Genomic DNA, 27,920 nt, shown 5'->3' on the forward strand with positions numbered 1-27,920 from the left:
GTCCCACTCCTCTTTTTATCCCCTTCTTTCAATCATGTGCCAGGCCCTACACTAGGTACTTGGAGTTCAGGGAAGAGAGCTAGCAAGCAAGCCAGGGAGACATAAGCATAAGCAGACAGTAGTGTGGTGTGCAGACAAGCAAACCAGGGCAAGCAAAATGTAGAGAAGGGACGCTGACTCACAAGATAAGATAACCGCTTGCCCTGCAGAAAGGAGTCTCAGATCCCCTTGACTATCCAATATGCAGCTGCATCTGACTTGGAGGCCTGACCAAGCAGGGCTGGGAAGACTGTGTATGCTTTAGACTCTGCAGGCCTTCTCCAGTGAGGTTTCCTAGGGTCCCACTGTGTTTTGGGGAATGAGGCTGTGTCTGTTTCTTGAATATGCCATGTTGGGGTAGAGTCCAACATGAACTGCACAGGTGACTGCTATAGTTTAAGTCTCCCTCATTGGTGGGGGGATTCTGCAGCCCATGCTTAGCAGCAAAGGCTCAGAGATGGGAAGAAAGAAGCGGGCAAGAAAAAGCGGGCTCTTGCTGGGTCACTGCTGCAAGCTGGTGCTCTCAGCCCCCTCCTGCCCACCTGCCAGGCTCAGAAAATGACCCCATGGGGTAGACAGAAGACAGAAGAGGTGGGGCCTCAGGGTTGCATTTTTAAACACCCCATCACCTTTTTATGCCATATATATATATATATATGTTCTCACTCTAGTCCAGGCTGACTTGGAACTCATTCTCTAGTCCCAGGCTGGCCTCAAACTCACAGTGATCCTCCTACCTCTGCCTCCCTCCCAAGTACTGGGATTAAAGGCATGCACCACCAAACCCATCCTCAAAGCCCACTTCCTAGAATATGGAAAGAAGTTTTGGCTAAGGTTATAGATGCTGTTACCCTGTCCCTGCCCCTTCCTGCATGTGTGGGGTCAGGTCTTTGACTTAGTTAATAAACATTTGTGTTCATTTCACTTGGTAACTACTGCAAATAGGGCTATCAACATTTATGGTCATATTGTTTTTTATGGGATCATATGTTTTCATTTCTCCAGAGAGCAGAGTTGCTAGGTCACATGATAACATGTTTCATATTTTGAGGAACTACTAAATTGTCTTATAAAATGTTCGCATCATTGTGTATCTCTACTGACAATATGAGGGCTCTAGTTTCTCCATATCCTCACCTGTACTTGGTATTTTATTATCTACACTTGCTTTCTTTGCCATGGCCATCCTAGAGGGCGTGGAGTGGAGCATCATTGTGGTTGTGATTAGCATTTGCCTGATGGAGAATGATATTTAAGCACCTTGCCACGCCCATGGTGACCATTCATATTTCTTCTTTGGAGACATGGCTATTCAAATCCATTGCCCATGTTTAATTGGGCTGTGTGTCTTTTGTTATTAAAACATAAGAATGTATTTGAGGCTCTGAGCGGTAGTCTCACACAGGGACTGTTCTAGATGCTGTGCTCAACCACCTGGAGTGCATGAGAGGTACCGGGGGCTTCGGGGTGACTGCTGTCTGCTCAGGCCAGCCCACAAAGCTCATTCTTGAAATTTCTTTCAGCCGAGTGTGGAGGAACAGTGAGAGGAGAGGTGTCTGGGCAGGTGCTGTCGCCTGGGTATCCAGCTCCCTACGAGCACAATCTGAACTGCATCTGGACCATCGAAGCCGATGATGGCTGCACCATTGGGTGAGTGTCAGACCCAGCAAAGTAACTCTTGCCGGTTGGCACAGGAAGGTCTCACAGGCATCATCACCAAGCTCCCAGCATGCCTGGCCCCTCATGCCATTGGTGAGATCTATGGAATCAACAGTGGCTGTCAGGACCTCAGCTTGGACTGGGTTCTGTGGAAGACCTGGGCAGGCAGGTCTTGGCTCTTGGGAGCTGCATTCCAAGACCAGATTACTCTGCCTGGACAGCTCTCTGGAGGCTTGCAGAGCAGGACCATCCCATCTCCTCCACTGACTGCTGGCGGGACTTAGCCCCCATCAGTCCCCATCTCCTTTGAGTGAGGTGTACTGGGGTTGCTATGGAGCATGAATCACAGGGAAGGGTAAGTACTGGCGCTGTGCCATTTCTCTCAAGTCAGTCAGGATCTGCTTAGATCTGTGTGGCTCAGGCAGACTGCCTCTCTTCCCCAGTCTGCCTCCTCAAATATAAAATAAGACATAAAGCATGTGTGTGTTAGGACTGTGTGGGGCAGTAAACAACAAAAGCCCAGCAGTATGTTCTTCATCTGAATACAGCTCCCTTCCCAGATAGACACCTGACTGGCAGGATTCCTCACTGGAGTCCCAGTGTCTGGGAAGAAAGGAAAGGGCACCAACATTTGTCAAGGATGGGGCCTTTCTCACAGGCACCAACATTTGTCAAGGATGGGGCCTTTCTCACAGACTTCACAATAGCTTCATTGATAATGATAAGCCTTACTAATAGCAGGATCTATTTCATATATAAGAAAGCTGGGAAGACAAGAGAATGCTTAGTGTGGTGACCTACACGGGAGTCAGAATACTAGAGTGCAACCAAAATCTTCCCGAATCTTTTCCATTATTTCACACAGTTGGCCAGGCTGGGCCTTGAGCTATGGTCCACATGAGGATGGAGGCAAACTGGTTGGGTTGGCAGTATATGCTCAGAACTGTGAAAGGAGGATTGATGGGAAAAGAGATGAGGGAGGAAACAGTGTGGCTGGAGAAGGGGATGCATGTAGAGGGGGAATAGATAGGGCGAGAGGGGGCTGGCTATAGAGACCCTTCCAGTAAAAGGGAAGAGCTGTGGGAGGTTCTCGAGTAGCGTTGGTCCAAAGCTCTCAGCAGCAGAAAGCTAACAAGAAGACAACCCTTGGGACTGTGTTGTGGTGAGCCAGGAATGAAGTGTTGATGATTTGGAATAATAAAGAAGCAAAGCAAAGGAGCAGAATTGTGGCTGGGTAAAGGTCCCCAGTTGTGAGTTGTCTGTAAAGTAGAAGTGGCCGAGTAGTGTGTTGCAGCCAAGAGGTGTAGACACTCATATGTCCCCGCGTACACCTAGATTAATTAGAACTAAAGAAACGAGCTGGGGAGAGAGCTCACTTGATAAAGTGTTTGCTTTATAGCATGAGGACCCGAGTGCCATCCCCAGAACCCATAGAGATGGGGAAGGAGGGACAAAGCCAGGGGACAGTTAAGTGCTCACACTCATTCACTGATCTCATTTTTAGTAAGTAAGAAAACAGTGGTTTCTCTTTCCTCAGTTTGTGCCATGTAACTAACCAATAATATGTGAAGTATATAGAAAAGCTGGAAGAACAGTAGCCAGGCACTGGCCACCAGACCCAGTTATTGGTATTTTGCCACATCTCCCCTCACCTCTCTCTTTCTCTCTACCGATGTGTAAATGAGCGTGTGTGTGGTATGTGGGGTGGGGTGGAGTGGTTATGTGTGTGTGGTATGTGCAAAAGTGTGTGTAAATGTGCTCCTCCTGTGTGCGTGCATTCAGAGGCCAGAAGAGGACTTCGCCTGCTGCTCTTCTGCCTCATTTCCCTGAGATAGTCTCTCACTGAACCAAGAGCGCCCTGTTCTTTTTTTCAAAAATTATTATCGTTATGTACACAGTGTGTATACAGCCTTGTTCTTTTAATTATGATTATTAGTTATGTACACAGTGCGTATACAGCCCTGATATTTTAATTATTATTATTAGTTATGTACATGGTGTGTACACTGCCTTGTTCTTTTAATTGTTATTATTAGTTATGTACACGGTGTGTCCACTGCCCTGTTCTTTTGGCTACACTGGCTGACCAGGGAGCAGTCCTCCTGACTTCGTGCTAGGGTTGCAGGCATGTGCAGCCATGCCCAGCTTTTGACATGGGAGATGGGGATCGAACTCAGGTCATCAATGCTAGTGCAGCAAGCTGTGTCATCTTCCCAGCCCCACTTTTTACTTCTTTCCCCATCCTTCTCATTTTTATTTATTTATTTTATTTTGTGTGTATGTGCATACATGTTCATGTATGTGCTGTCTGTGTAGGTATGGGTGCATGTCTGTGTAGGCACACGTGTGTATGTGTGTTTGGGGGAGAAGAAAGAGAAGGTGGGAGGGAGCGATGGCGAGAGGGAGGGAGAGAGGACCAGAGGACAAGATCAGGTGTCGTACCACAAAAGGGCTGTCCACATAATTTTTGAAACAGTGTTTCTCACTGGCCTAGGGCTCACTCACTAAGATAGACTGCTTGGCCAGTGAGCCCCAGACATCCAACTGTCTTCACCGCCAAAATGCTGCCAGGCCCAGCACCATCCTTTGACTTTTCCTGTTGGCTGAAACCTTCAAAGCAGATGATGGGCATCATGGCACTTAATTCCGAAGTACACTGCCCACGTCTTCCAGAGAGAGTGTGGCCAGTCTCCACCCAGCCCTGCAGCCCACCACCACAGTGCTAATGGTCTGTGAACACCTGCCCTCCATCTAGCCTTTCCTCCCTTCTTCACCTCTATTCCTTGTTCACCCTCCCTCTATCTCCCATTTCTCTCTCCTTTTCTCCTTCTTTTCCCCTCTTTCCCCCTCCATCTCTCACCCTGTCAGTCACATTCCCCTTCCCTCTCTGCGAATTAACCAGTAGCAAGGTCAAGGGAATGCGTAATTTACATATAAAGAGACCCTTTAATGTTTGAATCCTTATTTAGTTGGGAGTTTTTCCTACTGATAATGTTTTATAGACTTTTTCAATATAAAAAGATAGGTACTCATTTTAAAAAAAAAAATAAAAGTTTGGGCTGTAGAATGGTTTAGTGGTTAAGACACTTGCCTGCAAAGTCTAAGGACCTGAGTTTGATTCCCTAGTGCTTACATGAGCCAGATGCACAAAGTAGCCCTTGCATCTGGAGTTCATTTGCAGTGACCGGAGGTCCTGATGCGCCCATGCTCGCTCGCTCGCTCGCTCTCTCTCTCTCCTCTCAAATATTTAATAAATAAAATATATATATATATATATATAATATTCAAAGTGTGATGAAATCAAAGGTCATAAAACATAAGTCCAAAGTCTCCAGCTTCTCACTCAGTCATCTTACTCCTCCACACCCCTCCACATAAGATAATCTTTGATAGCTTGAGTTCTTTTTCTTCTTCTCTTAGTCTTTTTATGTGCCAGCATATATATAAAGCAAATCCAGTAAACATGGCTTAAACAAGACCATCTCCTTGCCTGCTGGTGTCACTTATGTTTTTGTTTTGCTAGTTCATCGAATATTACTGTCTTATGTTAATATATAGCAATCAGCCTCCTCCCTACGTCTCCATTGTATGCATAGCCATGATTGATTGAACCACTTCCCTATGGATCAAGCCAATGGTTTCAGATTTTCACTCCAACAAACCTCTTTGTGCATGAATCTTTGAACACATATTCAATTATTTCCTTAAGGTGCATTCTTTGAAGCCAGATTTTGACACATGACCTCAAGTTTCCTTCTAGATATGGCTGCAACTTACATATCACCAGCAGCATAAGGGAAGGCCGGCTTCCCTCCAGCATCACTGCTGTGGCCCATCCTTTTAGTCTTGACCAGTTTGACAGACAAAAGAATATTGAGTGGTCTTTGCTGTTTCTAGTTCTTTGAATACTTTTCTTTGGTGTAACTTGCCTTTTTCACACAGCATGTCCACCTGGAGTCATTTCTAAATGTGTCATCATTTTGGAGTTCTTTTGAACTCGAGAATATCTAAGGACATTGTTAGGGTACTAAGGGCCTCTGCGATTTGCATGATCTTTATTTCTGCTGCATTGTGTTGTGTGTCTTTATCTTTTTCAAATTCTCTCTTTTATTAATCTTCAATGGGTATTTATTCTGTGGGAAAAGTATGGGTTCTATATTTCTCTCATATCCAATACAGCATGCTTGCCTTCAAACAAAAGATATTATACTTCCTTGCAGCATTCATGTACGTACGTATGTATATATTACTCTTCTGTTGCCAGCCACTCTGATTTAATTGGCTTTGTTTTTCTTCTAGTGATTGAAAGCTCTTATCCAGTTTTTATTCTGCCACTGGTCTTGTGATTTTTCTGGATTTGGTTTCAACAGTAATGATCCTCGTCCTCTTAGAATTCATTCTCTCTCTCTCTCCTGGTGGTGGTAGTGTGTGCGTGCATGCATGTTGACAACCTTGTAACCTTGTTTTTGTTTTACTTCAAGCTTTTTGGCTTTCAGACTGCTCTTGACAGCCTCCTTTTGTTTTTATCAATGCACCACCATTCTGCATCTCTCGGAGGACACTATTTATGCTTTGTTTTACAATGTCACTTGTTTTCCCAGCATCAACTACACGTTGCAGTTAGGCCATTTGGTCTGGTTAGTCATCCGGATTCTTTATGTCCCACAAGTTTCAAGTCATAGCTAGGAGCCAGACTCAGGTGCCAAGCAACCTACAGGCACAGCAGCTACCCAGCCTGGGATGCTCTTTTGGTGCCTGGCATCTCAGCCCTCATGGTACCTGTGAAATGGTGATCACAGGTGATGCCTACAGGGAGGACTAAGTGGGATAAAGTAAATGGGTTAAAATAAGCAGGCGAAGCACATAGAGCAGCAGCTCTAGTCCCACTGTGCCAGGCAGGGTGACCCCTAAACACAGTAGACTGTATGTCCCGAGAGTCATGGGTAGGGGTACTGTGCTGTGGGTGGAAATAGGTGTGCCAGAGGACAGTGGATATGGGACAGATGATGTGTGAGCCCATGGGTCAGTGTGTCTCAGGGCACAGACAGAAGTCCCCCTACCTGACCTACCCTGATGGAGCATTGGTATCTCCAGAGTCAGCTGTCCACGTTGACTCCAACGAGTTGAGCAAAAGAATCCAAGATGGGCAGTAACCTGCAGGAAACTGGTCAGGCCTCCATCAGTGTGGGCCAGGGTTAGGGTGGGTCCTTCCTGACGTGTGTGACAAGCATGGGCTGGGAGACTGACCTTTCTCTTGGACCCGGGTGGCCTCTATAATCTTTGGAAGGTTCCTCAGCCTGGGGGTCCAGAAAACGGCGAGCTGAAGCACTCCACCAAGGCCTGACAGCCTATGGCAGGGTGCAGGGAAGTGGCTTACTGCCCTGCAATCGCACCTGGTGACAATTTAAGGAGCATGGCATTCAGCTATACTGTGGGACACTTCCCCGCAGCATCTCCAATGTGGAGTGCAGTTTTCTCTTCTTAAAGTCACTAGAGCAGCTCAGGTAACTGGAGAAGAGAGAACAGCAAAGACTCTGGCACTTGGCCCAGCCCTTCTACTTAATACCAATCAAGTATCTGCAGCCTACCAAAGCTCTTTACCAGTGACTGTGTACCCATCTCATAGAGGAGATCTCTACCAGTGACTGTGTCCCCATCTCGTAGAGGAGATCTCTACCAGTGACTGTGTCCCCATCTCGTAGAGGAGATCTCTACCAGTGACTGTGTCCCCATCTCATAGAGGAGATCAATACCAGTGACTGTGGCCCCATCTTGTAGAGGAGATCTCGACCAGTGACTGTGGCCCCATCTCATAGAGGAGATCTCTACCAGTGACTGTGGCCCCATCTCATAGAGGAGATCTCTAACAGTGACTGTGTCCCACACCTCATAGAGGAGATCTCTACTAGTGACTGTGTCCCCATCTCATAGAGGAGATCTCTACCAGTGACTGTGTCCCACACCTCATAGAGGAGATCTCTACCAGTGACTGTGGCCGCATCTCGTAGAGGAAATCTCTACCAGTAACTGTGGCCCACATCTCATAGAGGAAATCTCTACCAGTGACTGTGGCCCCATCCCATAGAGGAGATCTCTACCAGTGACTGTGTCCTGCACCTCATAGAGGAGATCTCTAACAGTGACTGTGTCCCCATCTCATAGAGGAGATATCTACCAGTAACTGTGGCCCACATCTCATAGAGGAGATCTCTACCAGTGACTGTGGCCCCGTCTCATAGAGGAGATCTCTACCAGTGACTGTGTCCTGCACCTCATAGAGGAGATCTCTACCAGTGACTGTGTCCCCATCTCATAAAGGAGATCTCCACCAGTGACTGTGGCCCCGTCTCATAGAGGAGATCTCTACCAGTGACTGTGTCCCACATCTCATAGAGGAGATCTCTACCAGTGACTGTGTCCCCATCTCATAAAGGAGATCTCCACCAGTGACTGTGGCCCACATCTCATAGAGGAAATCTCTACCAGTGACTGTGGCCCCATCTCATAGAGGAGATCTCTACCAGTGACTGTGTCTCCATCTCGTAGAGGTGATCTCTACCAGTGACTGTGTCCTGCACCTCATAGAGGAGATCTCTACCAGTGACTGTGTCCCACATCTCATAGAGGAGATCTCTAACAGTGACTGTGATCCCATCTCATAGAGGAGATCTCTACCAGTAACTGTGGCCCACATCTCATAGAGGAAATCTCTACCAGTGACTGTGGCCCCATCTCGTAGAGGAGATCTCTACCAGTGACTGTGGCCCCATCTCGTAGAGGAGATCTCGACCAGTGACTGTGGCCCCATCTCATAGAGGAGATCTCGACCAGTGACTGTGTCCCCATCTCGTAGAGGAGATATCTACCAGTGACTGTGTCCCCATCTCATAGAGGAGATCTCTACCAGTGACTGTGGCCCACATCTCATAGAGGAGATCTCTACCAGTGACTGTGTCCCACATCTCATAGAGGAGATCTCTACCAGAAACTGTGGCCCAATCTCATAGAGGAGATCTCGACCAGTGACTGTGTCCCGCACCTCATAGAGGAGATCTCTACCAGTGACTGTGGCCCACATCTCATAGAAGAGATCTCTACCAGTGACTGTGTCCCCATCTCATAGAGGAGATCTCTACCAGTGTCTGTGGCCCCATCTCGTAGAGGAGATCTCGACCAGTGACTGTGGCCCCATCTCATAGAGGAGATCTCGACCAGTGACTGTGTCCCCATCTCATAGAGGAGATCTCTACCAGTGACTGTGTCCCCATCTCTTAGAGGAGATCTCTACCAGTGACTGTGTCCCACATCTCATAGAGGAGATCTCTACCAGTGACTGTGTCCTGCACCTCATAGAGGAGATCTCTACCAGTGACTGTGTCCCACATCTCATAGAGGAGATCTCTACCAGTGACTGTGTCCCCATCTCATAGAGGAGATCTCTACCAGTAACTGTGGCCCACATATCATAGAGGAAATCTCTACCAGTGACTGTGGCCCCATCTCATAGAGGAGATCTCTACCAGTGACTGTGTCCTGCACCTCATAGAGGAGATCTCTACCAGTGACTGTGTCCCACATCTCATAGAGGAGATCTCTACCAGTGACTGTGTCCCCATCTCATAGAGGAGATCTCTACCAGTGACTGTGTCCCCATCTCATAGAGGAGATCTCTACCAGTGACTGTAGCCCCATCTACTAGAGGAGATCACTACCAGTGACTGTGGTCCACATCTCATAGAGGAAATCTCTACCAGTGACTGTGGCCCCATCTCATAGAGGATATCTCTACCAGGGACTGTGTCCCCATCTCGTAGAGGAGATATCTACCAGTGACTGTGTCCTGCACCTCATAGAGGAGACCTCTACCAGTGACTGTGGCCCCATCTCGTAGAGGAGATCTCTACCAGTGACTGTGTCCCCATCTCGTAGAGGAGATCTCTACCAGTGACTGTGGCCACATCTCGTAGAGGAGATCTCTACCAGTGACTGTGTCCTGCACCTCATAGAGGATACCTCTACCAGTGACTGTGTCCCACATCTCATAGAGGAGATCTCTACCAGTGACTGTGTCCCCATCTCGTAGAGGAGATCTCTACCAGTGACTGTGTCCCCATCTCGTAGAGGAGATCTCTACCAGTGACTGTGTCCCCATCTCATAGAGGAGATCTCTACCAGTGACTGTAGCCCCATCTACTAGAGGAGATCTCTACCAGTGACTGTGGTCCACATCTCATAGAGGAAATCTCTACCAGTGACTGTGGCCCAATCTCATAGAGGAGATCTCTACCAGGGACTGTGTCCCCATCTCGTAGAGGAGATCTCTACCAGTGACTGTGTCCTGCACCTCATAGAGGAGATCTCTACCAGTGACTGTGTCCCACATCTCATAGAGGAGATCTCTACCAGTGACTGTGTCCCCATCTCATAGAGGAGATCTCTACCAGTAACTGTGGCCCACATCTCATAGAGGAAATCTCTACCAGTGACTGTGGTCCTATCTCATAGAGGAGATCTCTACCAGTGACTGTGTCCCCATCTCGTAGAGGAGATCTCTACCAGTGACTGTGGCCCCATCTCGTAGAGGAGATCTCGACCAGTGACTGTGGCCACATCTCATAGTGAGATCTCGACCAGTGACTGTGGCCTCATCTCATAGAGGAGATCTCTACCAGTGACTGTGTCCCGCACCTCATAGAGGAGATCTCTACCAGTGACCTTGTCCCACATCTCATATAGGAGATCTCTACCAGTGACTGTGACCGCATCTCGTAGAGGAATTCTCTACCAGTAACTGTGGCCCACATCTCATAGAGGAAATCTCTACCAGTGACTGTGGCCCCATCTCATAGAGGAGATCTCTACCAGTGACTGTGTCCTACACCTCATAGAGGAGATCTCTAACAGTGACTGTGTCCCCATCTCATAGAGGAGATATCTACCAGTAACTGTGGCCCACATCTCATAGAGGAGATCTCTACCAGTGACTGTGTCCCACATCTCATAGAGGAGATCTCTACCAGTGACTGTGTCCCCATCTCATAGAGGAGATCTCTACCAGTAACTGTGGCCCACATCTCATAGAGGAGATCTCTACCAGTGACTGTGTCCCCATCTCGTAGAGGAGATCTCTACCAGTGACTGTGGCCCCATCTCGTAGAGGAGATCTCGACCAGTGACTGTGGCCACATCTCATAGTGAGATCTCGACCAGTGACTGTGGCCTCATCTCATAGAGGAGATCTCTACCAGTGACTGTGTCCCGCACCTCATAGAGGAGATCTCTACCAGTGACTGTGTCCCGCACCTCATAGAGGAGATCTCTTCCAGTGACCTTGTCCCACATCTCATAGAGGAGATCTCTACCAGTGACTGTGACCGCATCTCGTAGAGGAATTCTCTACCAGTAACTGTGGCCCACATCTCATAGAGGAAATCTCTACCAGTGACTGTGGCCCCATCTCATAGAGGAGATCTCGACCAGTGACTGTGTCCTACACCTCATAGAGGAGATCTCTAACAGTGACTGTGTCCCCATCTCATAGAGGAGATATCTACCAGTAACTGTGGCCCACATCTCATAGAGGAGATCTCTACCAGTGACTGTGGCCCCGTCTCATAGAGGAGATCTCTACCAGTGACTGTGTCCTGCACCTCATAGAGGAGATCTCTACCAGTGACTGTGTCCCACATCTCATAGAGGAGATCTCTACCAGTGACTGTGTCCCCATCTCATAGAGGAGATCTCTACCAGTGATTGTGGCCCACATCTCATAGAGGAAATCTCTACCAGTGACTGTGGCCCCATCTCATAGAGGAGATCTCTACCAGTGACTGTGTCCTGCACCTCATAGAGGAGATCTCTACCAGTGACTGTGTCCCACATCTCATAGAGGAGATCTCTACCAGTGACTGTGTCCCCATCTCATAGAGGAGATCTCTACCAGTGACTGTGTCCCCATCTCATAGAGGAGATCTCTACCAGTGACTGTAGCCCCATCTACTAGAGGAGATCACTACCAGTGACTGTGGTCCACATCTCATAGAGGAAATCTCTACCAGTGACTGTGGCCCCATCTCATAGAGGATATCTCTACCAGGGACTGTGTCCCCATCTCGTAGAGGAGATATCTACCAGTGACTGTGTCCTGCACCTCATAGAGGAGACCTCTACCAGTGACTGTGGCCCCATCTCGTAGAGGAGATCTCTACCAGTGACTGTGTCCCCATCTCGTAGAGGAGATCTCTACCAGTGACTGTGTCCCCATCTCATAGAGGAGATCTCTACCAGTGACTGTAGCCCCATCTACTAGAGGAGATCACTACCAGTGACTGTGGTCCACATCTCATAGAGGAAATCTCTACCAGTGACTGTGGCCCCATCTCATAGAGGATATCTCTACCAGGGACTGTGTCCCCATCTCGTAGAGGAGATATCTACCAGTGACTGTGTCCTGCACCTCATAGAGGAGATCTCTACCAGTGACTGTGTCCCACATCTCATAGAGGAGATCTCTACCAGTGACTGTGTCTCCATCTCGTAGAGGAGATCTCTACCAGTGACTGTGTCCTGCACCTCATAGAGGAGATCTCTACCAGTAACTGTGTCCCACATCTCATAGAGGAGATCTCTACCAGTGACTGTGTCCCCATCTCATAGAGGAGATCTCTACCAGTAACTGTGGCCCACATCTCATAGAGGAAATCTCTACCAGTGACTGTGGTCCCATCTCATAGAGGAGATCTCTACCAGTGACTGTGGTCCCATCTCATAGAGGAGATCTCTACCAGTGACTGTGTCCCCATCTCATAGAGGAGATATCTACCAGTGACTGTGGCCCGCATCTCGTAGAGGAGATCTCTACCAGTGACTGTGTCCCCATCTCATAGAGGAGATCTCTACCAGTGACTGTGTCCCCATCTCGTAGAGGAGATTTCTACCAGTGACTGTAACCCCATCTCATAGAGGAGATTTCTACCAGTGACTGTGTCCCCATCTCATAAAGGAGATATCTACCAGTGACTGTGTCCCCATCTCATAGAGGAGATCTCTACCAGTGACTGTGTCCTGCATCTTGTAGAGGAGATCTCTACCAGTGACTGTGGCTGCATCTCATAGAGGAGATCTCTACCAGTGACTGTGGCCCCATCTCATAGAGGAGATCTCAGAGGCCCAAACCAGTGATGTGAGTTTCGAACCCATCCATCTCTTTAGCCATCGCTCATTCTGCCTGCACTCCTGACCCTGGGCTAGCTGCCTTTAGCCAGTACTGATGATCCTCACCTCAACCCATGACAGGGTCTGTGTGAAACTTCAGAGGACCAAACCAGGTGCAGACTTCAGCCAGGCTCTTGTTCAAGGTCACTGTCAAAGAGTTGGCAGATGCTGCAAGCATAGACTATGGGACAGTACAGTTCCAGAGAGAAATAAAAAGAGAAAAACAGAGATCCTGCCTGGAGGGGCAGAAGAGAGCTTTCCAACCTAGGATGTGGAGTGAATGCCTGAGGATAGCAGATCGCAGGGTTTGTTCAGAAACAAGAACTTAACACTACATGCTGGAACTAAATAAGAGGAAGAGCATGCTTCTGGGATGGGGGAAGGAGACTCAGCAGGACCCTAAAGGCCAGGATGGAAACACTGAATGGATTTTCAATGTAATATGTTGAAGACTGTAAGAACATGCAGTTCAACTCAAAAATTTGGAGCATTTCCTCAGTGCCAGGCTTAATGCCAGGCACTGAGGGTATAAATATAAATAAGAAACAGTCTTTTCCCTTGAAGGTCTCATTATGACAGACTGAAATTGCACTAAAATTGGAAATATAAAGAGCCTGGTGTGGTGGCACATGCCTTTAATCCCAGCACTCGGGAGGCAGAGGTAGGAGGATCACTGTGAGTCCTAGGCCACCCTGAGACTACGTAGTGAATTCCAGGTCAGCCTGGGCTAGCGCAAGACCCTACCTGGCTTCTCGGATGGGGGGTTGTTTTTCTTCTGAACCAGAAGCTGAAGGTCCCATGGGACCTGGCACAGCTAGCTGTTCAGGGCACCATGACCTTTCCTATTGCTCTGCCATCCTGAGGATTGTCTGGTCGGCTGCTAAAGGTCCAGACATCCTATCTGTGTTCCAGTATCCAAAAAAATAAAAATAAAAAACAGGAAGAGGAAAGGGTATGCAGAGGTTTGTCCTCATGGGAGAGTTTGAGTGATTCCTCTAGGAAGAACCTCCATCCCCAGAGAGGCCCATGCATCGTGAGTCAGACCCCGCCACACCCGGCTGAGAAAAGTGAGAAGCACTATGGCTGGCTCCTCCAGTCTCAGTAGCAGAGACAGATGAGAGGCTTGGAAAGAGAGCACAGCTCAGCAGCCAAGCTACGGCGTGTGCTGCAGATGCTAGTGTAACACGGCACAGAACTGTCTACAAAACGTAGCAGAGCCACCCCTTGACGACGTCCAGGTGGCAGTGGGCCACCGGGCGGGGAGGAGAGGTAGGGAAGGCGCTATTCTTGGGGCACTCTGCAGAGCAGGAGGCACTCACCACACAAACTGCTGGCAAGTCCCTCCCAGGACTGCAAAGGAAAGGCAGGCCTGGGTATACATGAGCATGTCTGGGAGACCCCCATGATCTAGGGCACCATAGTGGCCTCTCCATTGTGGGAAGATCCGTGGTGGCACAGGGGAGAAGCTGGCTGGGAAACCAGAGAGGGTCGTAGCCCAGCCACTTTGGCCATCCCGGTTACATTCAGCACAGTTTCTTGTATATAAACCCACTTACGACTGGGAGCTGCCGGTGTACAGCAGACTGTGTAGAAGAGCAGGCAGCAAGGCAGAAGAGATGGTCCTTTGTGGTGCCCCTTGCCTGCGGTGTGCCCCGGGACCTTGGAGGGTGACAGTGAGCCTCTTGGATGCTCTGATTTCTATTCCTAGTACTCTCATGGACATAACACTTCAGTCATTTTTTTTTGACTTAAAAAAATTATTTTTATTTATTTACTTGAGAGAGAGATAAATAGGCAGAGAGAGAGAGAGAATGGATGCGCCAGGGCCTCCCGCCACTGCAGACGTACTCTGTTGCCTTTTAACTGTAGGGATCCTTCTCAAGATGAAGGCAGAGGGCAATTAAAGCAAAAGCTCCATCCTTAGATGTTGGTCACTGAGCAGCAGCATTGCTCAGAGGAGAGGCCAGGTTCTGAGGAAACAGCTCTCCTGCCTGGTGGGGCTTGTCTTCCTGGGAGGATGCTGGAGCAGACAAAGCCCCTGGCTGCGATTTGCAAGCCCAGAGTCCCTGCTGCCCTTGCAGATCATCACAGTGCAGCGGCCACTGCCCCTCACTCCCCCCCCCCCCCCCGCCTCCCACCGCAGACAGCTCGGCCTCCCTCTTGCCACTTGACAGGCAGCTGGCCCAGAGCAAGCAGAAGGCACCGGAAGTGAAGCTTGTTTTCACAGCTTTTGCCAAGGATTCTTGGCCACAGGTTCAGCTGCTTCCAGAACATTTCTTTTTGAACAGCCATGGTGAGTTAAACTTTAAACACGGAAGGTCTGTGCAGTTGCACTGGGAAGGACGACCGCGTAGATAAGCACACACAGTGGGCATCCTTTTGTCAGCCTTGAGATTTCAACAGGTCAGGAAATAGCCAAAAGGAGTTAGAAAGTTGTTATGAAGGAGAGGCTGTGGGCAGCCTGGTAGGTATAAATGTGGCTTTAAGAACAGCAGGGCACACTGATGGTTTAGGTTCTCATGAATCACCTCTAGAGAAAGAAACACAAACTACTTCAAATTATCCAAGCGCGATAATCCAGCCGAGCCACACTGGGTAGTTGAATTAGCCAAAATACACCCATTTGACTGCCAGCTTATGATCCCAGGCATGAAATCTGACATCTCCTAGGAGAAAGATGAATAAAAACTACACCTGTCTTGTTGGCTGGCACACTGGACCAGTGGCAATCTCTCCCTTCCACAATGCAGGTTAAAAATAACAAGACACAAATAGAACAAATGTAAGGGGCGCTGCATAAAGCGCAGGACTCGTAAGAAAAAGAACTATTTTCCTACAGGAACAGAAAATAACTTTTTTTTCTGGAATGGTTTTACTAAATATAGGAGGCAGGCAGGAGAAGCTATAAAAGACGAGGGCTAGGGGTGTGGCTCAGTGGTGGAATACTTGCCTTGAGGGTACAGAGCCCTAGGTTCCATCCCGGCACAACAGTAAATACGTGATAGATTGTACATTTTCTAAATATTTCTAAATGCTGGCATTTAATTATAAGATAGAGGAATGATAAGTAGAGGATGGGTGAGGTGATGGGTGAGGGGAGCTCCTGAGAGGAAAGGCAAGCGGTCGAGACGCATAAAGACTGAGAAGGGAGCTGGAGAGACAGCTTGGCGGTTAAGGGGCTTGCCTGCGAAGCCAAAGAACCCAGGTTCTATTCCCCAGTACCCACACAAGCCAGACCCACTGCATCTGAAGTTTGTTTGCAGCGACTGGAGGTCATGGCGCACCCATATTCATTCTCTCTCTCTCTCTCTCCCTCCCTACCTGATAAATAAGTAAATAAAAATAAACATTTGTTTTAGAAAGGAATGGAAAGAGAGGAATGACATGGTCACCATTAAAATCCACAGAGCAACATTTGCCTGACAAAAAAAGAAAAGCATTCAAACAGGAGGCAAGCTGGAGGGTCTCGGGTTGCAGGGGAATATGAGGGTACAGGAGTGCTGCAAGAAAGTAGCCTTGCATGGAATGAGAGTGACCACCCAGACAGCCTAAATAAAAAATAATGGGCAACAAATGCATGCCTTTGCTCTGAGTACTGGAAGCTGGCAAGTTCAAGACCAGTGCTCTCCTGGATCCCTTGTCTGGTGAGGCCTGTTCCTTCTTGCTATGCTCTTTCTGGGTGTCAGGGCAGCAAGCACCCTTGGGCTCCTTTTATAAAGGCACTAAGGACATTCATCAGGCTTTTGCCCACCTCCTGGTCTGATCACTTGCTGTCACAGTCAGCGTCAGTTGCTGGGATGAACTTCCAAACCAGGGAGAAAGGGATTTATTGACTCTTACAGACCAAGGGGCAATTCCATAACAGGGCGGAAGAAGCCCTTTTCACAGATTCATACAGAGAGAGAAAAGCCACCACCACCAGCAGGAACTCCAGGAACCCATAATGGCAGAGCTCAAGCACTCTGCATATCTATTTTCCTAGAAACAGATCCACTCCACACCTGAGAGCTGGACCTTAGGATCCGCCCACAGTGGCACCATTCAAACTACCACACTTCCTGAAGATCCTACATCCTAACCCTATGTCTTTAGTGGTCAGCAGTTCAACACAGGAACTTGGGATGGGAGGTGGACTTTAGTCCAGGCCCTTCTCCCCCATCTCAAGAACCAGACCACATTCCATGGCTGCACCTAATTGAAGGGAAGTCATACATACATGCAGGGCAGAGGAAACAAGCGCTGAACCCAGAGGGGCCTATCAGTTCTGATGAGTATGAATTCCTTTGCCTGCCTGCTCCCCCACCGTGAGAAGCAGAAGGGAATGGAGGAACTGAGGCAGACTGGTGGCAGGCTGTGGTACAGGAGCTCAGCATGGACAGGACATTGGCGGCCCTTAGCCCGTGTAATCAGCTCCATGCAAGATGCTTTGTGTGTGGTTCCATCTACAAAACCCTCTTAGCAACCATCGCTGACGGACGATGCTACTGCCATTTGACAAAGAGGTAAACTGAGGCTCTTCAGTGTCTTCAGACCAGGGCTTTAGGGCCACAGCTAAAGGGGTTTTGTTTGCCTGCTTGGGATTTTTTGGAGTTCATTTTTTGAGGCAAGCTCAACAGACTTTTTTTTTTTCTATGTGAGAGAGTGAGTGTGTGTGTGTGTGTGTGTGTGTGTGTGTGTGTGTGTGTGTGTATGAGAGAGAGAGAGAGAGAGAGAGAGAGAGAGAGAATGAGAGAAATTGATGCTCCAGGACCTCCAGCCACTGCAGTCGAACTCCAGACACGTGCGCCCCCTTGTGCACATGTGTGACCTTGAGTACTTGCATCGCATTGTGCATCTGGCTTACATGGGACCTGGAGAATCAAACATGAGTCCTTAGGCTTCACAGGCAAGTGTCTTAACCGCAAGCCATCTCTCCAGCCCCTGCCTGGTTGTTTTGTACTGCTTAAGAGGAAATATTTCTTTCAGGGGAAAAGTTGCACGTGCCCCTCCCCAAATTCCTAATGCATATTCAGGGCAAGCTCTATCAGATGACAGCCAATCGCAGAGCCTCTGGTTACAGGGAGATGATGTAGAGAAGGCGAGTGGTCCAAAGTCACGGGGTACAGGAAAGGGCAAGCACTCAGCAACTGCCTAAATCCTAAATCCAGGACACCACTCACTACCCTAGAGTGTCCCACATCTTCTGCAGTGACCCACCATCCACCCCACTTTTGGAAAGAATGGAATCGCAGCTTGTCCCAGGAGCAGAGACGCTGGGATGTCACTCCAGGCACTATGCTGGCTCTAGGCCTTGGGTTGTCTGCCCCACTTTTGCTCCTTGGATCAAACAGTGACTTAATTATTGTCTGCTATCACAATGATCATAGCTTAATTGTGGAATTACATCCGGGTAGCTGGGGCAGTGGGATTTCGTAGAATAAGTATTATTTTCTTGTTGTCATATCCAGTAGCACTGGGGCTCCATCTGGGGAAAGGGGTGATCTCTGACCCCTCCTTTCTGTAGCAGCTGTTCATTCCCATGTCATCCACCCCCCACCGATGTAAAGAGCTGCCATCCACACCAGGACCCGCACAGGGTCCTCAGGGTTCACGCCTTGGTGACAGCTGCTCAAGTGCCTGGCACACATTCATATTCTGAGTCCCTAGTCAAAGGCAAGTAAAATCAACATGTCAATATGCCATCAGTTTTTTCTTTTCTTTTCTCCCCTTTTCTCATTTTGCATGTCTTGCCAATGTGCAGTAGATACAGATGAGCCACCTGTGGGTGGGAGGGCTCAGGTCTCCTTCAGCCTGAGAACACTGAGTAGCTCCAGAGGGGACAGCCCCCCGGGGCGAGGAGCATCCTGCAGTGACGGCTTAGAGACCTCCAGGCTGCTTAGGTGAAGGCTGTGGTAGACATCCCTTCTTGGAATTGGAGCTGGGTCTGGTGAGCCCTCCCACAGCCTCACTGGCAAGGCTGGTGAAATTCAGAGGTCAGCTGGGAGGATGCGCCAAGGGAGTGGAAGGCCGCAGTGGGGGACCTGTTACTGTGGAGGGGTCGTAGGGTCTTGAAACGCAGTGAGGAAAGGGGCTGTGGTAACCTCAGGCTATAACGAGAACAGCCCCACAAGCCTCAGGGAACCCTGGCTGCAGTGAAAGCCCAGCTCTAGCTGAGCGAGAGTGGGAACACAGGAGGGAATGGAACACAGGGAGAGTGGGTAGGCCACTTCCTATGCTGGCATACTCAAAGTGGTCAGACCAGATTATTGAGAGGTCCCGGCTGCCAGCCAGGCAAAATAGGTACCAGAAGTAAGATATAAATACCCAGGTTTCAGCTCCACAGCTAGGGAAAGTAGGCTAGATCCTGTTTATAAACTCAGGACCTGCATTGGTGGGCCCAGGACCACTGGGGTCACAGGGGCCATGTCTCCTCTGCTTCTCCCAGCCTGCACTGCACTCCCCTCCCTCTGATCCCACCTGGGCCATGTCCTTTCCTGTTCTCCTCCACCCCTCCCTCCCCGCCTCCTCTGCGGGCCACCCGTCCCACTCACCCTCACTGCTGCTGTTTCCAGAATGCCATGCCTTGCGTTCCTCTCGTGTGTCCCTGGGGGTGAGCTTGTGTCACCCCCTGCCTCCTGTTCTTTGCCCTCCCGAAGGGCTCACGCTGTCCTGGCTGTGCCCATCTCTGTCCCGCCACGTCCTCGCATGCTGTCTTTCCTCTCCTTGCCCGGCCTCTCCGCTCTCCAGTGTCCTCTACCCAGATCCACCAGATGCATCTCTCAGCCTTGCCTGACTGTCCCCCAAACTGAACTGGTGCATACCATAACCATCGCTGGTGACACTGGATTCCACAGCAGAACTTGGCCGTGTCAGTGGGGCCTGCTGAGCTGTCTGCATGTGGCACCTGCTGCTTGCTGCCGGCAAGGAGTCGGTGTCTACAGAGTGGCCCCAGAAAGCCTGCTGTGTGCAGACAGGAAGACGGAGGGGGGGAGGGGGGGCGGGGGAGTTGACCCATGTCTCCCGGGATTCAGCTCCACAGCTAGTTCTGGTCCAGGGAACGTAGGTTAGCTGCTGTTTCCCTGGTAGTGATGGAGCACCAAAGATACACTGGAAAGACCCAGGGGGGCTGGATGTGAGCTATAAAGAAAGATTCCAGGGGCTGGAGAGATGGCTTAGCGGTTAAACGCTTGCCTGTGAAGTCTAAGGACCCCGGTTCGAGGCTCGGTTCCCCAGGTCCCACGTTAGCCAGATGCACAAGGGGGCGCACGCATCTGGAGTTCGTTTGCAGTGGCTGGAAGCCCTGGCACGCCCATTCTTTCTCTCTCCCTCTATCTGTCTTTCTCTCTATGTCTGTCACTCTCAAATAAATAAATAAAAATAATTTTAAAAAAAAAGAAAAGAAGGAAAGATTCCAGAACCTGTAGAGAAATAGAAAGTGTCGTTGTTCAGCTGGAGAGATAGTTCATTTGATAAACATGAGGACCTGAATTCCATGCCCAGAACATACGCTTTAAAAAAAAAAGCTAGGCCTGGTGGCATGTGCTGATCATCCCAGTGCTGAGGAAGCGTGTCCCTGGGACTTGCTGACCAGCTAGACTAGCCTATTGGTGAGTTCCAAGATAATGAAAGACCCTGTCTCTAAATAAATAATAAATAAATGAGGTCAGGTAGTTGGGTGGTGCCTAAGGAATGACGCCCAAGGTTGTCCTCTACTCTCTGCACAGACAAGGTAACATCTTCCTTATCTTGAAGAATTTGTCAGCACTGCCTCTTGCCAAGCACCAGGTGACTGGAACTGGCTGGCCATGAGGTGAGCTGACCATAGAGTCCCTGAGCCATTCATTCACTCCTCCCCAAGGGGCCAGTGCAAGTCAGGCTTGGTGCGAAGGTGCCAGAGACATAGCGAGGAATGGGGCCCGGGTTGGGCATGAAGGAATGCCACGGGGCCAGTGGGTCAGTGGGAACATCTCACAAGAGACTCACAGGTGCCTGAAGAAGTGAGTCCCGCAGTATGTGCACATTACCCAGCTGCGTATTCGCTCCCTAGGACTGCCAAAACAAAACAAATGACTTCACAGGAATTCAGTTTCTCATGGCTCGAGTGGCTAGATGTCTAAAGCAATGTGTCAGAAAGGCTGTGTGTGTGCCCTCGGAGAGTCCAGGGAAGAATTTATCTCGTGGCTCTCCTGACTTCTGGTGTTTGCCACTCCTTGGCTTGTAGACCTGTGGCTTCAGGCTCTTCTTCTGTCTTCCCTCGGCCTTTTACTTCTCCCCTGTCTCTGTGTCTGCCTCTCCCTCTCATAGGATTTAGGGACCACCCTCATCCAGCTGGAGCTCATCACCATAGCTTGATTATGTCCAGCAAAGATCTTCTATCCCCATGAAGTCACATTCACAGGTACAAGAGATTAGGACTTGAGCACATCTTTTTGGAAGACACAGTTCAACCCCTGACAAGTGGCATGGGGCAAGTACAAGAGCAGGAACCTCCAAACAGAAGAAAGGCCTCGAAGCAAGAAAGTAAGGCCACGGGTGAAGGGTGAGGGAAAACGGTAAAGCCATAGGGCCCACCCACGAGAGACTCCCCTAGGGAGTCTGGCTTCATTCTGCAGGGAAAGAAGAGCGCCTGGACTAGGGGTGTAGCCCAGAAATCTCCCCAGCCCTGGGGGAGAGGGAAGACAGGGCAAGATGGAGCCTTAAGCCAAGAAGACCATTTTCTTTCCCATTTGTGCACCCATGAAAGCTGCACCCTCTCTTGCCATGTTCTCTCTCAATTCTTTGCTACCTCCAAAATGGTTTAAGACACCCCCTCCCTAAAGCTGTCCTTACCCCTTGTGAATTCGAAGATGGTGCAAAAGAGAACTGGGGACATGGCTCAGTGGAGAAAGTACTTGCCTTGCAAGCATGCGACCTTGAGTTTTGATCCCTAGTACCCACGTGAAAAGTCCAATGCAATTGAACACGCCCAATCCCTGGGATCTAGTGGCTAGTTAATATAGCTGAATTGCTGAGCTCCAGGTTCAGTGAGAGACCTTGCCTCAAAATATAAAATAAGGGATGGAGAGATGGCTTAGCGGTTAAGGCGCTTGCCTGTGAAGCCTTAAGGACCCAGGTTTGATTCCCCAGTACTCACATAAGCCAGATGCACAAGGTGGCACATGCATCTGGAGTTCATTTGCAGTGGCTAGAGGCCCTGACATGCCCGTTCTATCTGCCTCTTTCTCTCTCCAATTAAAAATATGCCTTCAAAAAAATTTGCCTTCAAAGCCTAGAGACCCAGGTTCCAATAGCCAAGTACCCACATAAGACAGAGGCACAAGGTAGTGCATGTGTCTGGAGTTTGTTTGCAGTGTCTAGAGGCCCTGGTGTGCCCATTCTCTATCTGCCTCTTCCTCTCTCTCCCTCTCTCTCTTAAATACATAAATATTTTAAAAAAAGAAAAATCCTCCTTAAAAAAATAAATAAAACAGAAAGCAATTTAAGAAGACTCCTGCTTTCAACCTCTAGCTCACACACACGTGCACGTGCACACACGCTTGCGCGCACACACACAAAGATGGTGCAAAGGAAAGACATCTGGTCCCAAGTTTGCCGCTGGCCCTGGCTTCTTATTATCTGCTCCCTGACTCATCACCTGCACTCGCTCCTTGAAACTTTACTTTTACCTTTGCAAAATGTCAAAGAGCACGGAATCGCCAGCTTTCTGTGAGCACACTGGGCAGCACAGATAAAGCATTTGGCACGTAGGAGATCATCTGCAAGTGTTCCGCTCGCTCTCCCCCGGTTATTTCAGTAGCACTGTGTTTACCCCACTCTTTCATCACTGCTCACACATATTACAGTGTTTTGAGTCTCCTTCGGTGAGACACAGCAGCAGGCTCCAGGACAGACACCGAGCTTTCTGCACCCGGGCAGCTCCCAATTCAGAGACTCTTGCATGACGTGCCTTGTCCCTCTTCCCCAAGAGAAGGTCTGCTTTTGTGTCTGTGGCCCATAGAGACAAGCAGGCATGCACATAAGAAAAAACATCAACAGGAAAGGGTACATCGCCACCTCAGTACCTTCCCACCTGGGGTCACAGTACAAGTGAGAGCCTCAGACCATTTCCAGTCATCACCAAAATGCCAAGAAAAGGCCAGTGTTCACCAACAAGAGTGACCCTAAATGCAAATTAGCCCCAACAGGCCTCTGCTCAGAATCCACACTTCCTCCCCAGCAGCCCAGCAGGCCTGACCCCTGCTGCCACTGTGTGGCTTTTCAGTTTCCCAGAAGTCCTGGGCTGCTTCCCCTCTGGGTCCCACAGAGCACTGCCCGCCACCTCTCTACCCTGCCTGCTCTGCCATGGCCCGCTCCCTCGGAGCCCGTCGCGTTGCTTAAATGTCGCCTCCGCGGAAAGGTCCTCCACAGCTGCAGCTCCTGACGTGGTGACTTCGTCTCAGTGTGTCAGTATTCTGCCTTTCTCCTAATGGCTGTTTATGCTAGCTGATGGTCTTCGAATGGGTTGGTATCGCCATCTCCAGAATATTCTTAAAAATGTCATCTGGGAACTGGTATTTGACCCTCAGGCCTCTTGGTTGTCCACTTGTATCATTTATGAATGTGAAGGGCCACCCCCACCCACTCCCCCTGCCCCCCTTCTTGACTTCATCGAAGTGAAACCTTTCAGGTCTGTGAGATTATGAGCTTAGCTGAGCTGAGCGCAGTGAATGTGGCCTTGCCTCTGTGTACCTCACACAAACACTGCTGATCCTGGAGGGCTCCTCTCCAGCCCGAGCCTTGCTCTCCCACAGCCTCTTTCTCCTAAAGCCTGGGGTGGCAGCATCAGGGAAAGGGTAGAGTGCTGAAGTTGGGACTGGAAGATAACTGCACAGTGGTAATTCTGGTTCACTCTCTAACTAGTCCTTGACCTTGGGCAAGTTACTGAAGCTCTCTGATCCTCGGTATTCTCATTCTAAAAACTGGGATTGATGCTACTTACAGAATCAAGGTGGGTGATGCAGGGCTGGGAAGATGATTCAGCAGCTAAGGGCTGGCCTGGGTGCAATTCCCAAGCCACCTACATAAAGCTAGACAGGTATTCGTTTGCAACAGCAGCAAGAGATTCTGGTGTACCCATAAACCAACACACGTGAGCGTGCACGCATGCGTGCGCGCACACACACACACACACACACACACACACACACGTATGCAGATAAATAAAATTAAATAAAATAAATGTTTAATGTGACCTGAAAAAACAAAGATACAGACTCGATGGTATCATGAGAGAAACCCTTGCACACAGAAGTTACTAGAGAAACATGTTCTTTTCATTTCTACTCACTCTCTCTATCCTGCCTTTTTTTCAACTTCCTTCTTGAGGGCTCAGTATTCCTTCATTGATTCACTCACCCACTTGATTGCTCACCTTCCAGGACTGCAGGCTTTCTCTGGAGTGGTTTTTAGCCAGCAGAGGAAAAGCCCAGAATCCTCTAGCTTGTTCCAAGGCCCTCATTCCCTTCCCTTTCACAGCAGATCTTCCCTCTGATACCCTCATGCCACCTAGGCTCAAGCATAGCATCACCTCTTTCTTCCCTGATGCCTCCAGCTCCTTCCCTCTCTCCAGGTCTTGTCTCATGTCATTAGACACAAAGGAGAAATACACTCGCTTTCCAGCCACCCACGCCTCACGCCTCATGGCCGCCTTCCTTTCATTGCAAGTGATCACGCCAGGCTCTCTCAAGAGCACAGTGCACATGGCTCATCTCCTGCTTAGCTGCTGTTCTCACCAGTGAATCCCCTTCTGGGTAGGAGAAAATCCAGAAAGAAGAGGTGGTTAGCTGGGCACAGCAGCACTTTTGCTCCACCTCTCAAGACAGCTCCTTCTCCCTGTTTTCAGATAAGGGCAGTGCCCCAGACTCACACAGCTCCTGTTATTGAGAGATCTCCACCTGCATGGGTGAGAGGTCTAGCTAAGAAATTCCAGAGGTTCCTGGGATCCTGTTAGTACTGGTTGGTAACTGAACATAAGAAACACACACACACGCACACACATGCACATGCACGCACCAGTAAATGACTAGATTCATTGAGTAAAAGTTAAATCTTATTTATAATGAAACCAAAAGCATAAATTTTTAGACTGACAATGTATTTAACAAGAAGTGTACAAAGAAGATTGCCACAAAAAAAAACAGAAAAACTCTAAGACTTTGCCAATATATATAAAATGTTTCCTACAGTGTCCCTTGCCTGAGGGGCAATAGTAACAGAGCTGTCGAGTCTTCCACACATTCAGATTAGTAAATGTGAGCAATGCCAATCAAAATCTCAGTGGGATTTTTTTTTGAACTTGGTAACCATGAGGTTGATCTCGTAGATTAAATTGGAGAAACTAGTTAAGAAATGTGGAGGGATGGATCTGAAGGGGAGCTTGCCCTGATAGAATATCAAAATATAAGCATGTGATAACTGCAGTAGGCTGAAGAGCTCTGTTCCTGGTTCACACATAGCACCCAGTAGAGGCAAAGAGGAGTGCACCTGAGCATGAGACTCCAGAAACAGACTGTGGCCATGGGGACTCTTTAAACAGTGGGGGAACCTGGGCTGCTCAGTTATGCATGCGTCTTCCTGAGCCTCATCTAAATGGTCAAGCACACTCTACATATGGAGCTGCAATAGGAAGCAAGGCCTGGTGCCACACTCGTGAAAACTGAGCTCTGGAGTACGCACGGATTCATGCTCAGCAGGAAGTAACTAGGTTGTCTCAATAGACAACATACGGAGAAAGCCACTCTAGACAGACTGGATCGTTACTGTTGGGCAAATAGTGATCATAACAAGATAATGGAAATAATGCTATCACTTTTAAAGCATGAAACTGAAAATTCTGGAAAATATTAGTTGTGTGTGTGCACACGTGTGTATGTGTGTGTTCGTGTGTGCATACATATGGAGGCCAAAGGACAGCCTAGAGTATTACTCACTCCTCAGGAACACCCCCCTCCCCACCAATTCAGCTACACTAGCTGGCCAGGAAGCCAAAGATCCTCCTGTCTCTGCCCTACCCACCCCCCGCCCCGTACTGGGATTCCAGGTCTGTGCCACCATGCTTGGCTTTTTTAAGTGGGAACTGGTGTCAAACTCGGTTTCTATACTTGTGAAACAAGCACTGATCTATCTCTCAGTCCTCATTTTTAGTTTTTAATCATTTGGTGGTGGGGGGAGGTTTGTTTCAGTATTCCATGATACCCTGTATCCTTAAAGGAAAAAAAAACATATTATATTACATAAAATAAATAACTTCTATACCAAAATAGATATCACAAACAAAAATTAAAGAAAAAAAAAGATACCAGGCACTTGGAGAAAATGCTAGCATTGAAATATATATCACATAAGAGAGGAATCAATATATGTAAAGAAAACAAATAAAAATCTTAACAATGTAAGCAGAATTTAAAAGGCCAATAGCCCAATTAAAATGGATAAAGGCTATGAAGAGATAAAAATGCTCAAGAATGTCTGCAGATTTCCAACATTATGTAAAATTCCAAATGATCTAAATTCAAAATGCCAGTGAAATTCCATTTTGGTCTAGCAGATGGGAGAGTATTTTAATGTAGAATATATTTGCAACCTCATAATATCTGATGTTGAAGAGTTGGAATTTAAGGAGAATAGTAAAATTAATGCTGTTTAGTGGGAACATAAATTGATACAGTCGCATGAAAGGATAGTTTAGTAGAATTTATCAGAAAAAAATAGGTATCCTTCCACACCCCGCCCAATTATTTCCACAAGTCAATTGCAACATTAGCAGAAATTTGCAGTGCTACATAAAGATGGGCTCATTCTTTGCAGTTTAATGGGAAATGGGGAAATAGAATGTCCATTGCTGTAGAAAGAAATAAGTAGATGTATACGTCCACAATACAATGTGTTAAATATAGAAAGAAAGGGATCTGGGCTGGAGAGATGGCGTAGTGGGTAAGGCACTTGTCTGCAAAGCCTGACCCAGGTTGAATTCCCCATTACCCACATAAAGCCAGATGCACAAAGCACATACATCTGTAGTTCGTTTGCAATGGCTAGATGTCCTGGTGAGCCCATTCTCTCTCTCCTTCTCTCTTTCTCTCTCCCTCTCTCTCTCTCCTGCTTGCAAATAAATAAATCAAGTATTAAAAAAGAAAGATAGGTAAAGTGTGATCCAACACTGGAGGAACAACATGTACATTTTCACATTGAGGAAACTCTGGAAGGATTCGTAGAAACCCCAGCCTTAATGAGAAACTTAATAGGTTGATTATATGAGAAAGAGAGTTTTTTATAAACTTTAGTTGATCTGCATGCTGTTGGCCTTTTTCTGCCTTGCTTATGCCTCATGTTTATAATTTTAAAAAGATTTTTTAATGGTCACAATAAATTAATTGGATCTTGGAACAGAAAGCAGACATCAGCAGAGAATGGTGACAGCCACCTGAAGTCTGGGGTTTCTCATTTATAGTAACGTACTGCAGCTGGCCCTTAGTTGTGACAAATGTGCCATAGGTGTGGACAATAGAACTGGTAAAGTGTTGACAGGAATTATCCCTAATATCTCTACCACTTTCCCATAAGTCTGAAATTATTCTAAAATAAACAGCTAATTAACACAGAGAGAAAGAGTCGCCCAGACTAGGAGCCACAGTGGCTTCAGTGGCCAGAACCTTTATGTCTGGGAGGAGAGCTCCATGTGACTTGCCTCCGCTCCAACAAACACACACGTGCACCGCATCCGTGTGTGGTGTGCATGCGCGTGTGCACACACACATGCACACACGCACATGCACAGTTGCAGGACCCCGCTTAGCCTGACCAAATTTTCAGGGGTTACCTAAGCCAGGTCTGTCTGTAGTAATATTCCTAGTGTTCACCCCCCAGAAAAACCAGGACGGCTCTGCTGAAACCGGAGCTGGCTCACCCTGAGAGACCCTGCCTCCAAAAAGAATTCTGCGCTCTCACTCTCTCTCTCTCGTCTCTCTCTCAAATACACAAATAAAAATAAA

General features: G+C 48.3%; 1 protein-coding gene across 5 annotated transcripts in view; it reads left to right on the forward strand.

Moving 5' to 3' along the window:
• Csmd2 (CUB and Sushi multiple domains 2) overlaps positions 1-27,920 on the forward strand; it is a 671,876-nt gene that overhangs the window by 475,686 nt on the left and 168,270 nt on the right. For all 5 annotated transcript variants that reach the window (XM_045150007.1, XM_045150008.1, XM_045150010.1 and 2 more), the window contains one exon: positions 1,563-1,689. In XM_045150007.1, coding sequence (XP_045005942.1) covers positions 1,563-1,689 — 127 coding nt within the window. The remainder of the gene's footprint in view (positions 1-1,562; positions 1,690-27,920) is intronic.

The sequence above is a fragment of the Jaculus jaculus genome, chromosome 5 (genome assembly GCF_020740685.1).
Source record: "Jaculus jaculus isolate mJacJac1 chromosome 5, mJacJac1.mat.Y.cur, whole genome shotgun sequence".
Classification (NCBI taxonomy): domain Eukaryota; kingdom Metazoa; phylum Chordata; class Mammalia; order Rodentia; family Dipodidae; genus Jaculus; species Jaculus jaculus.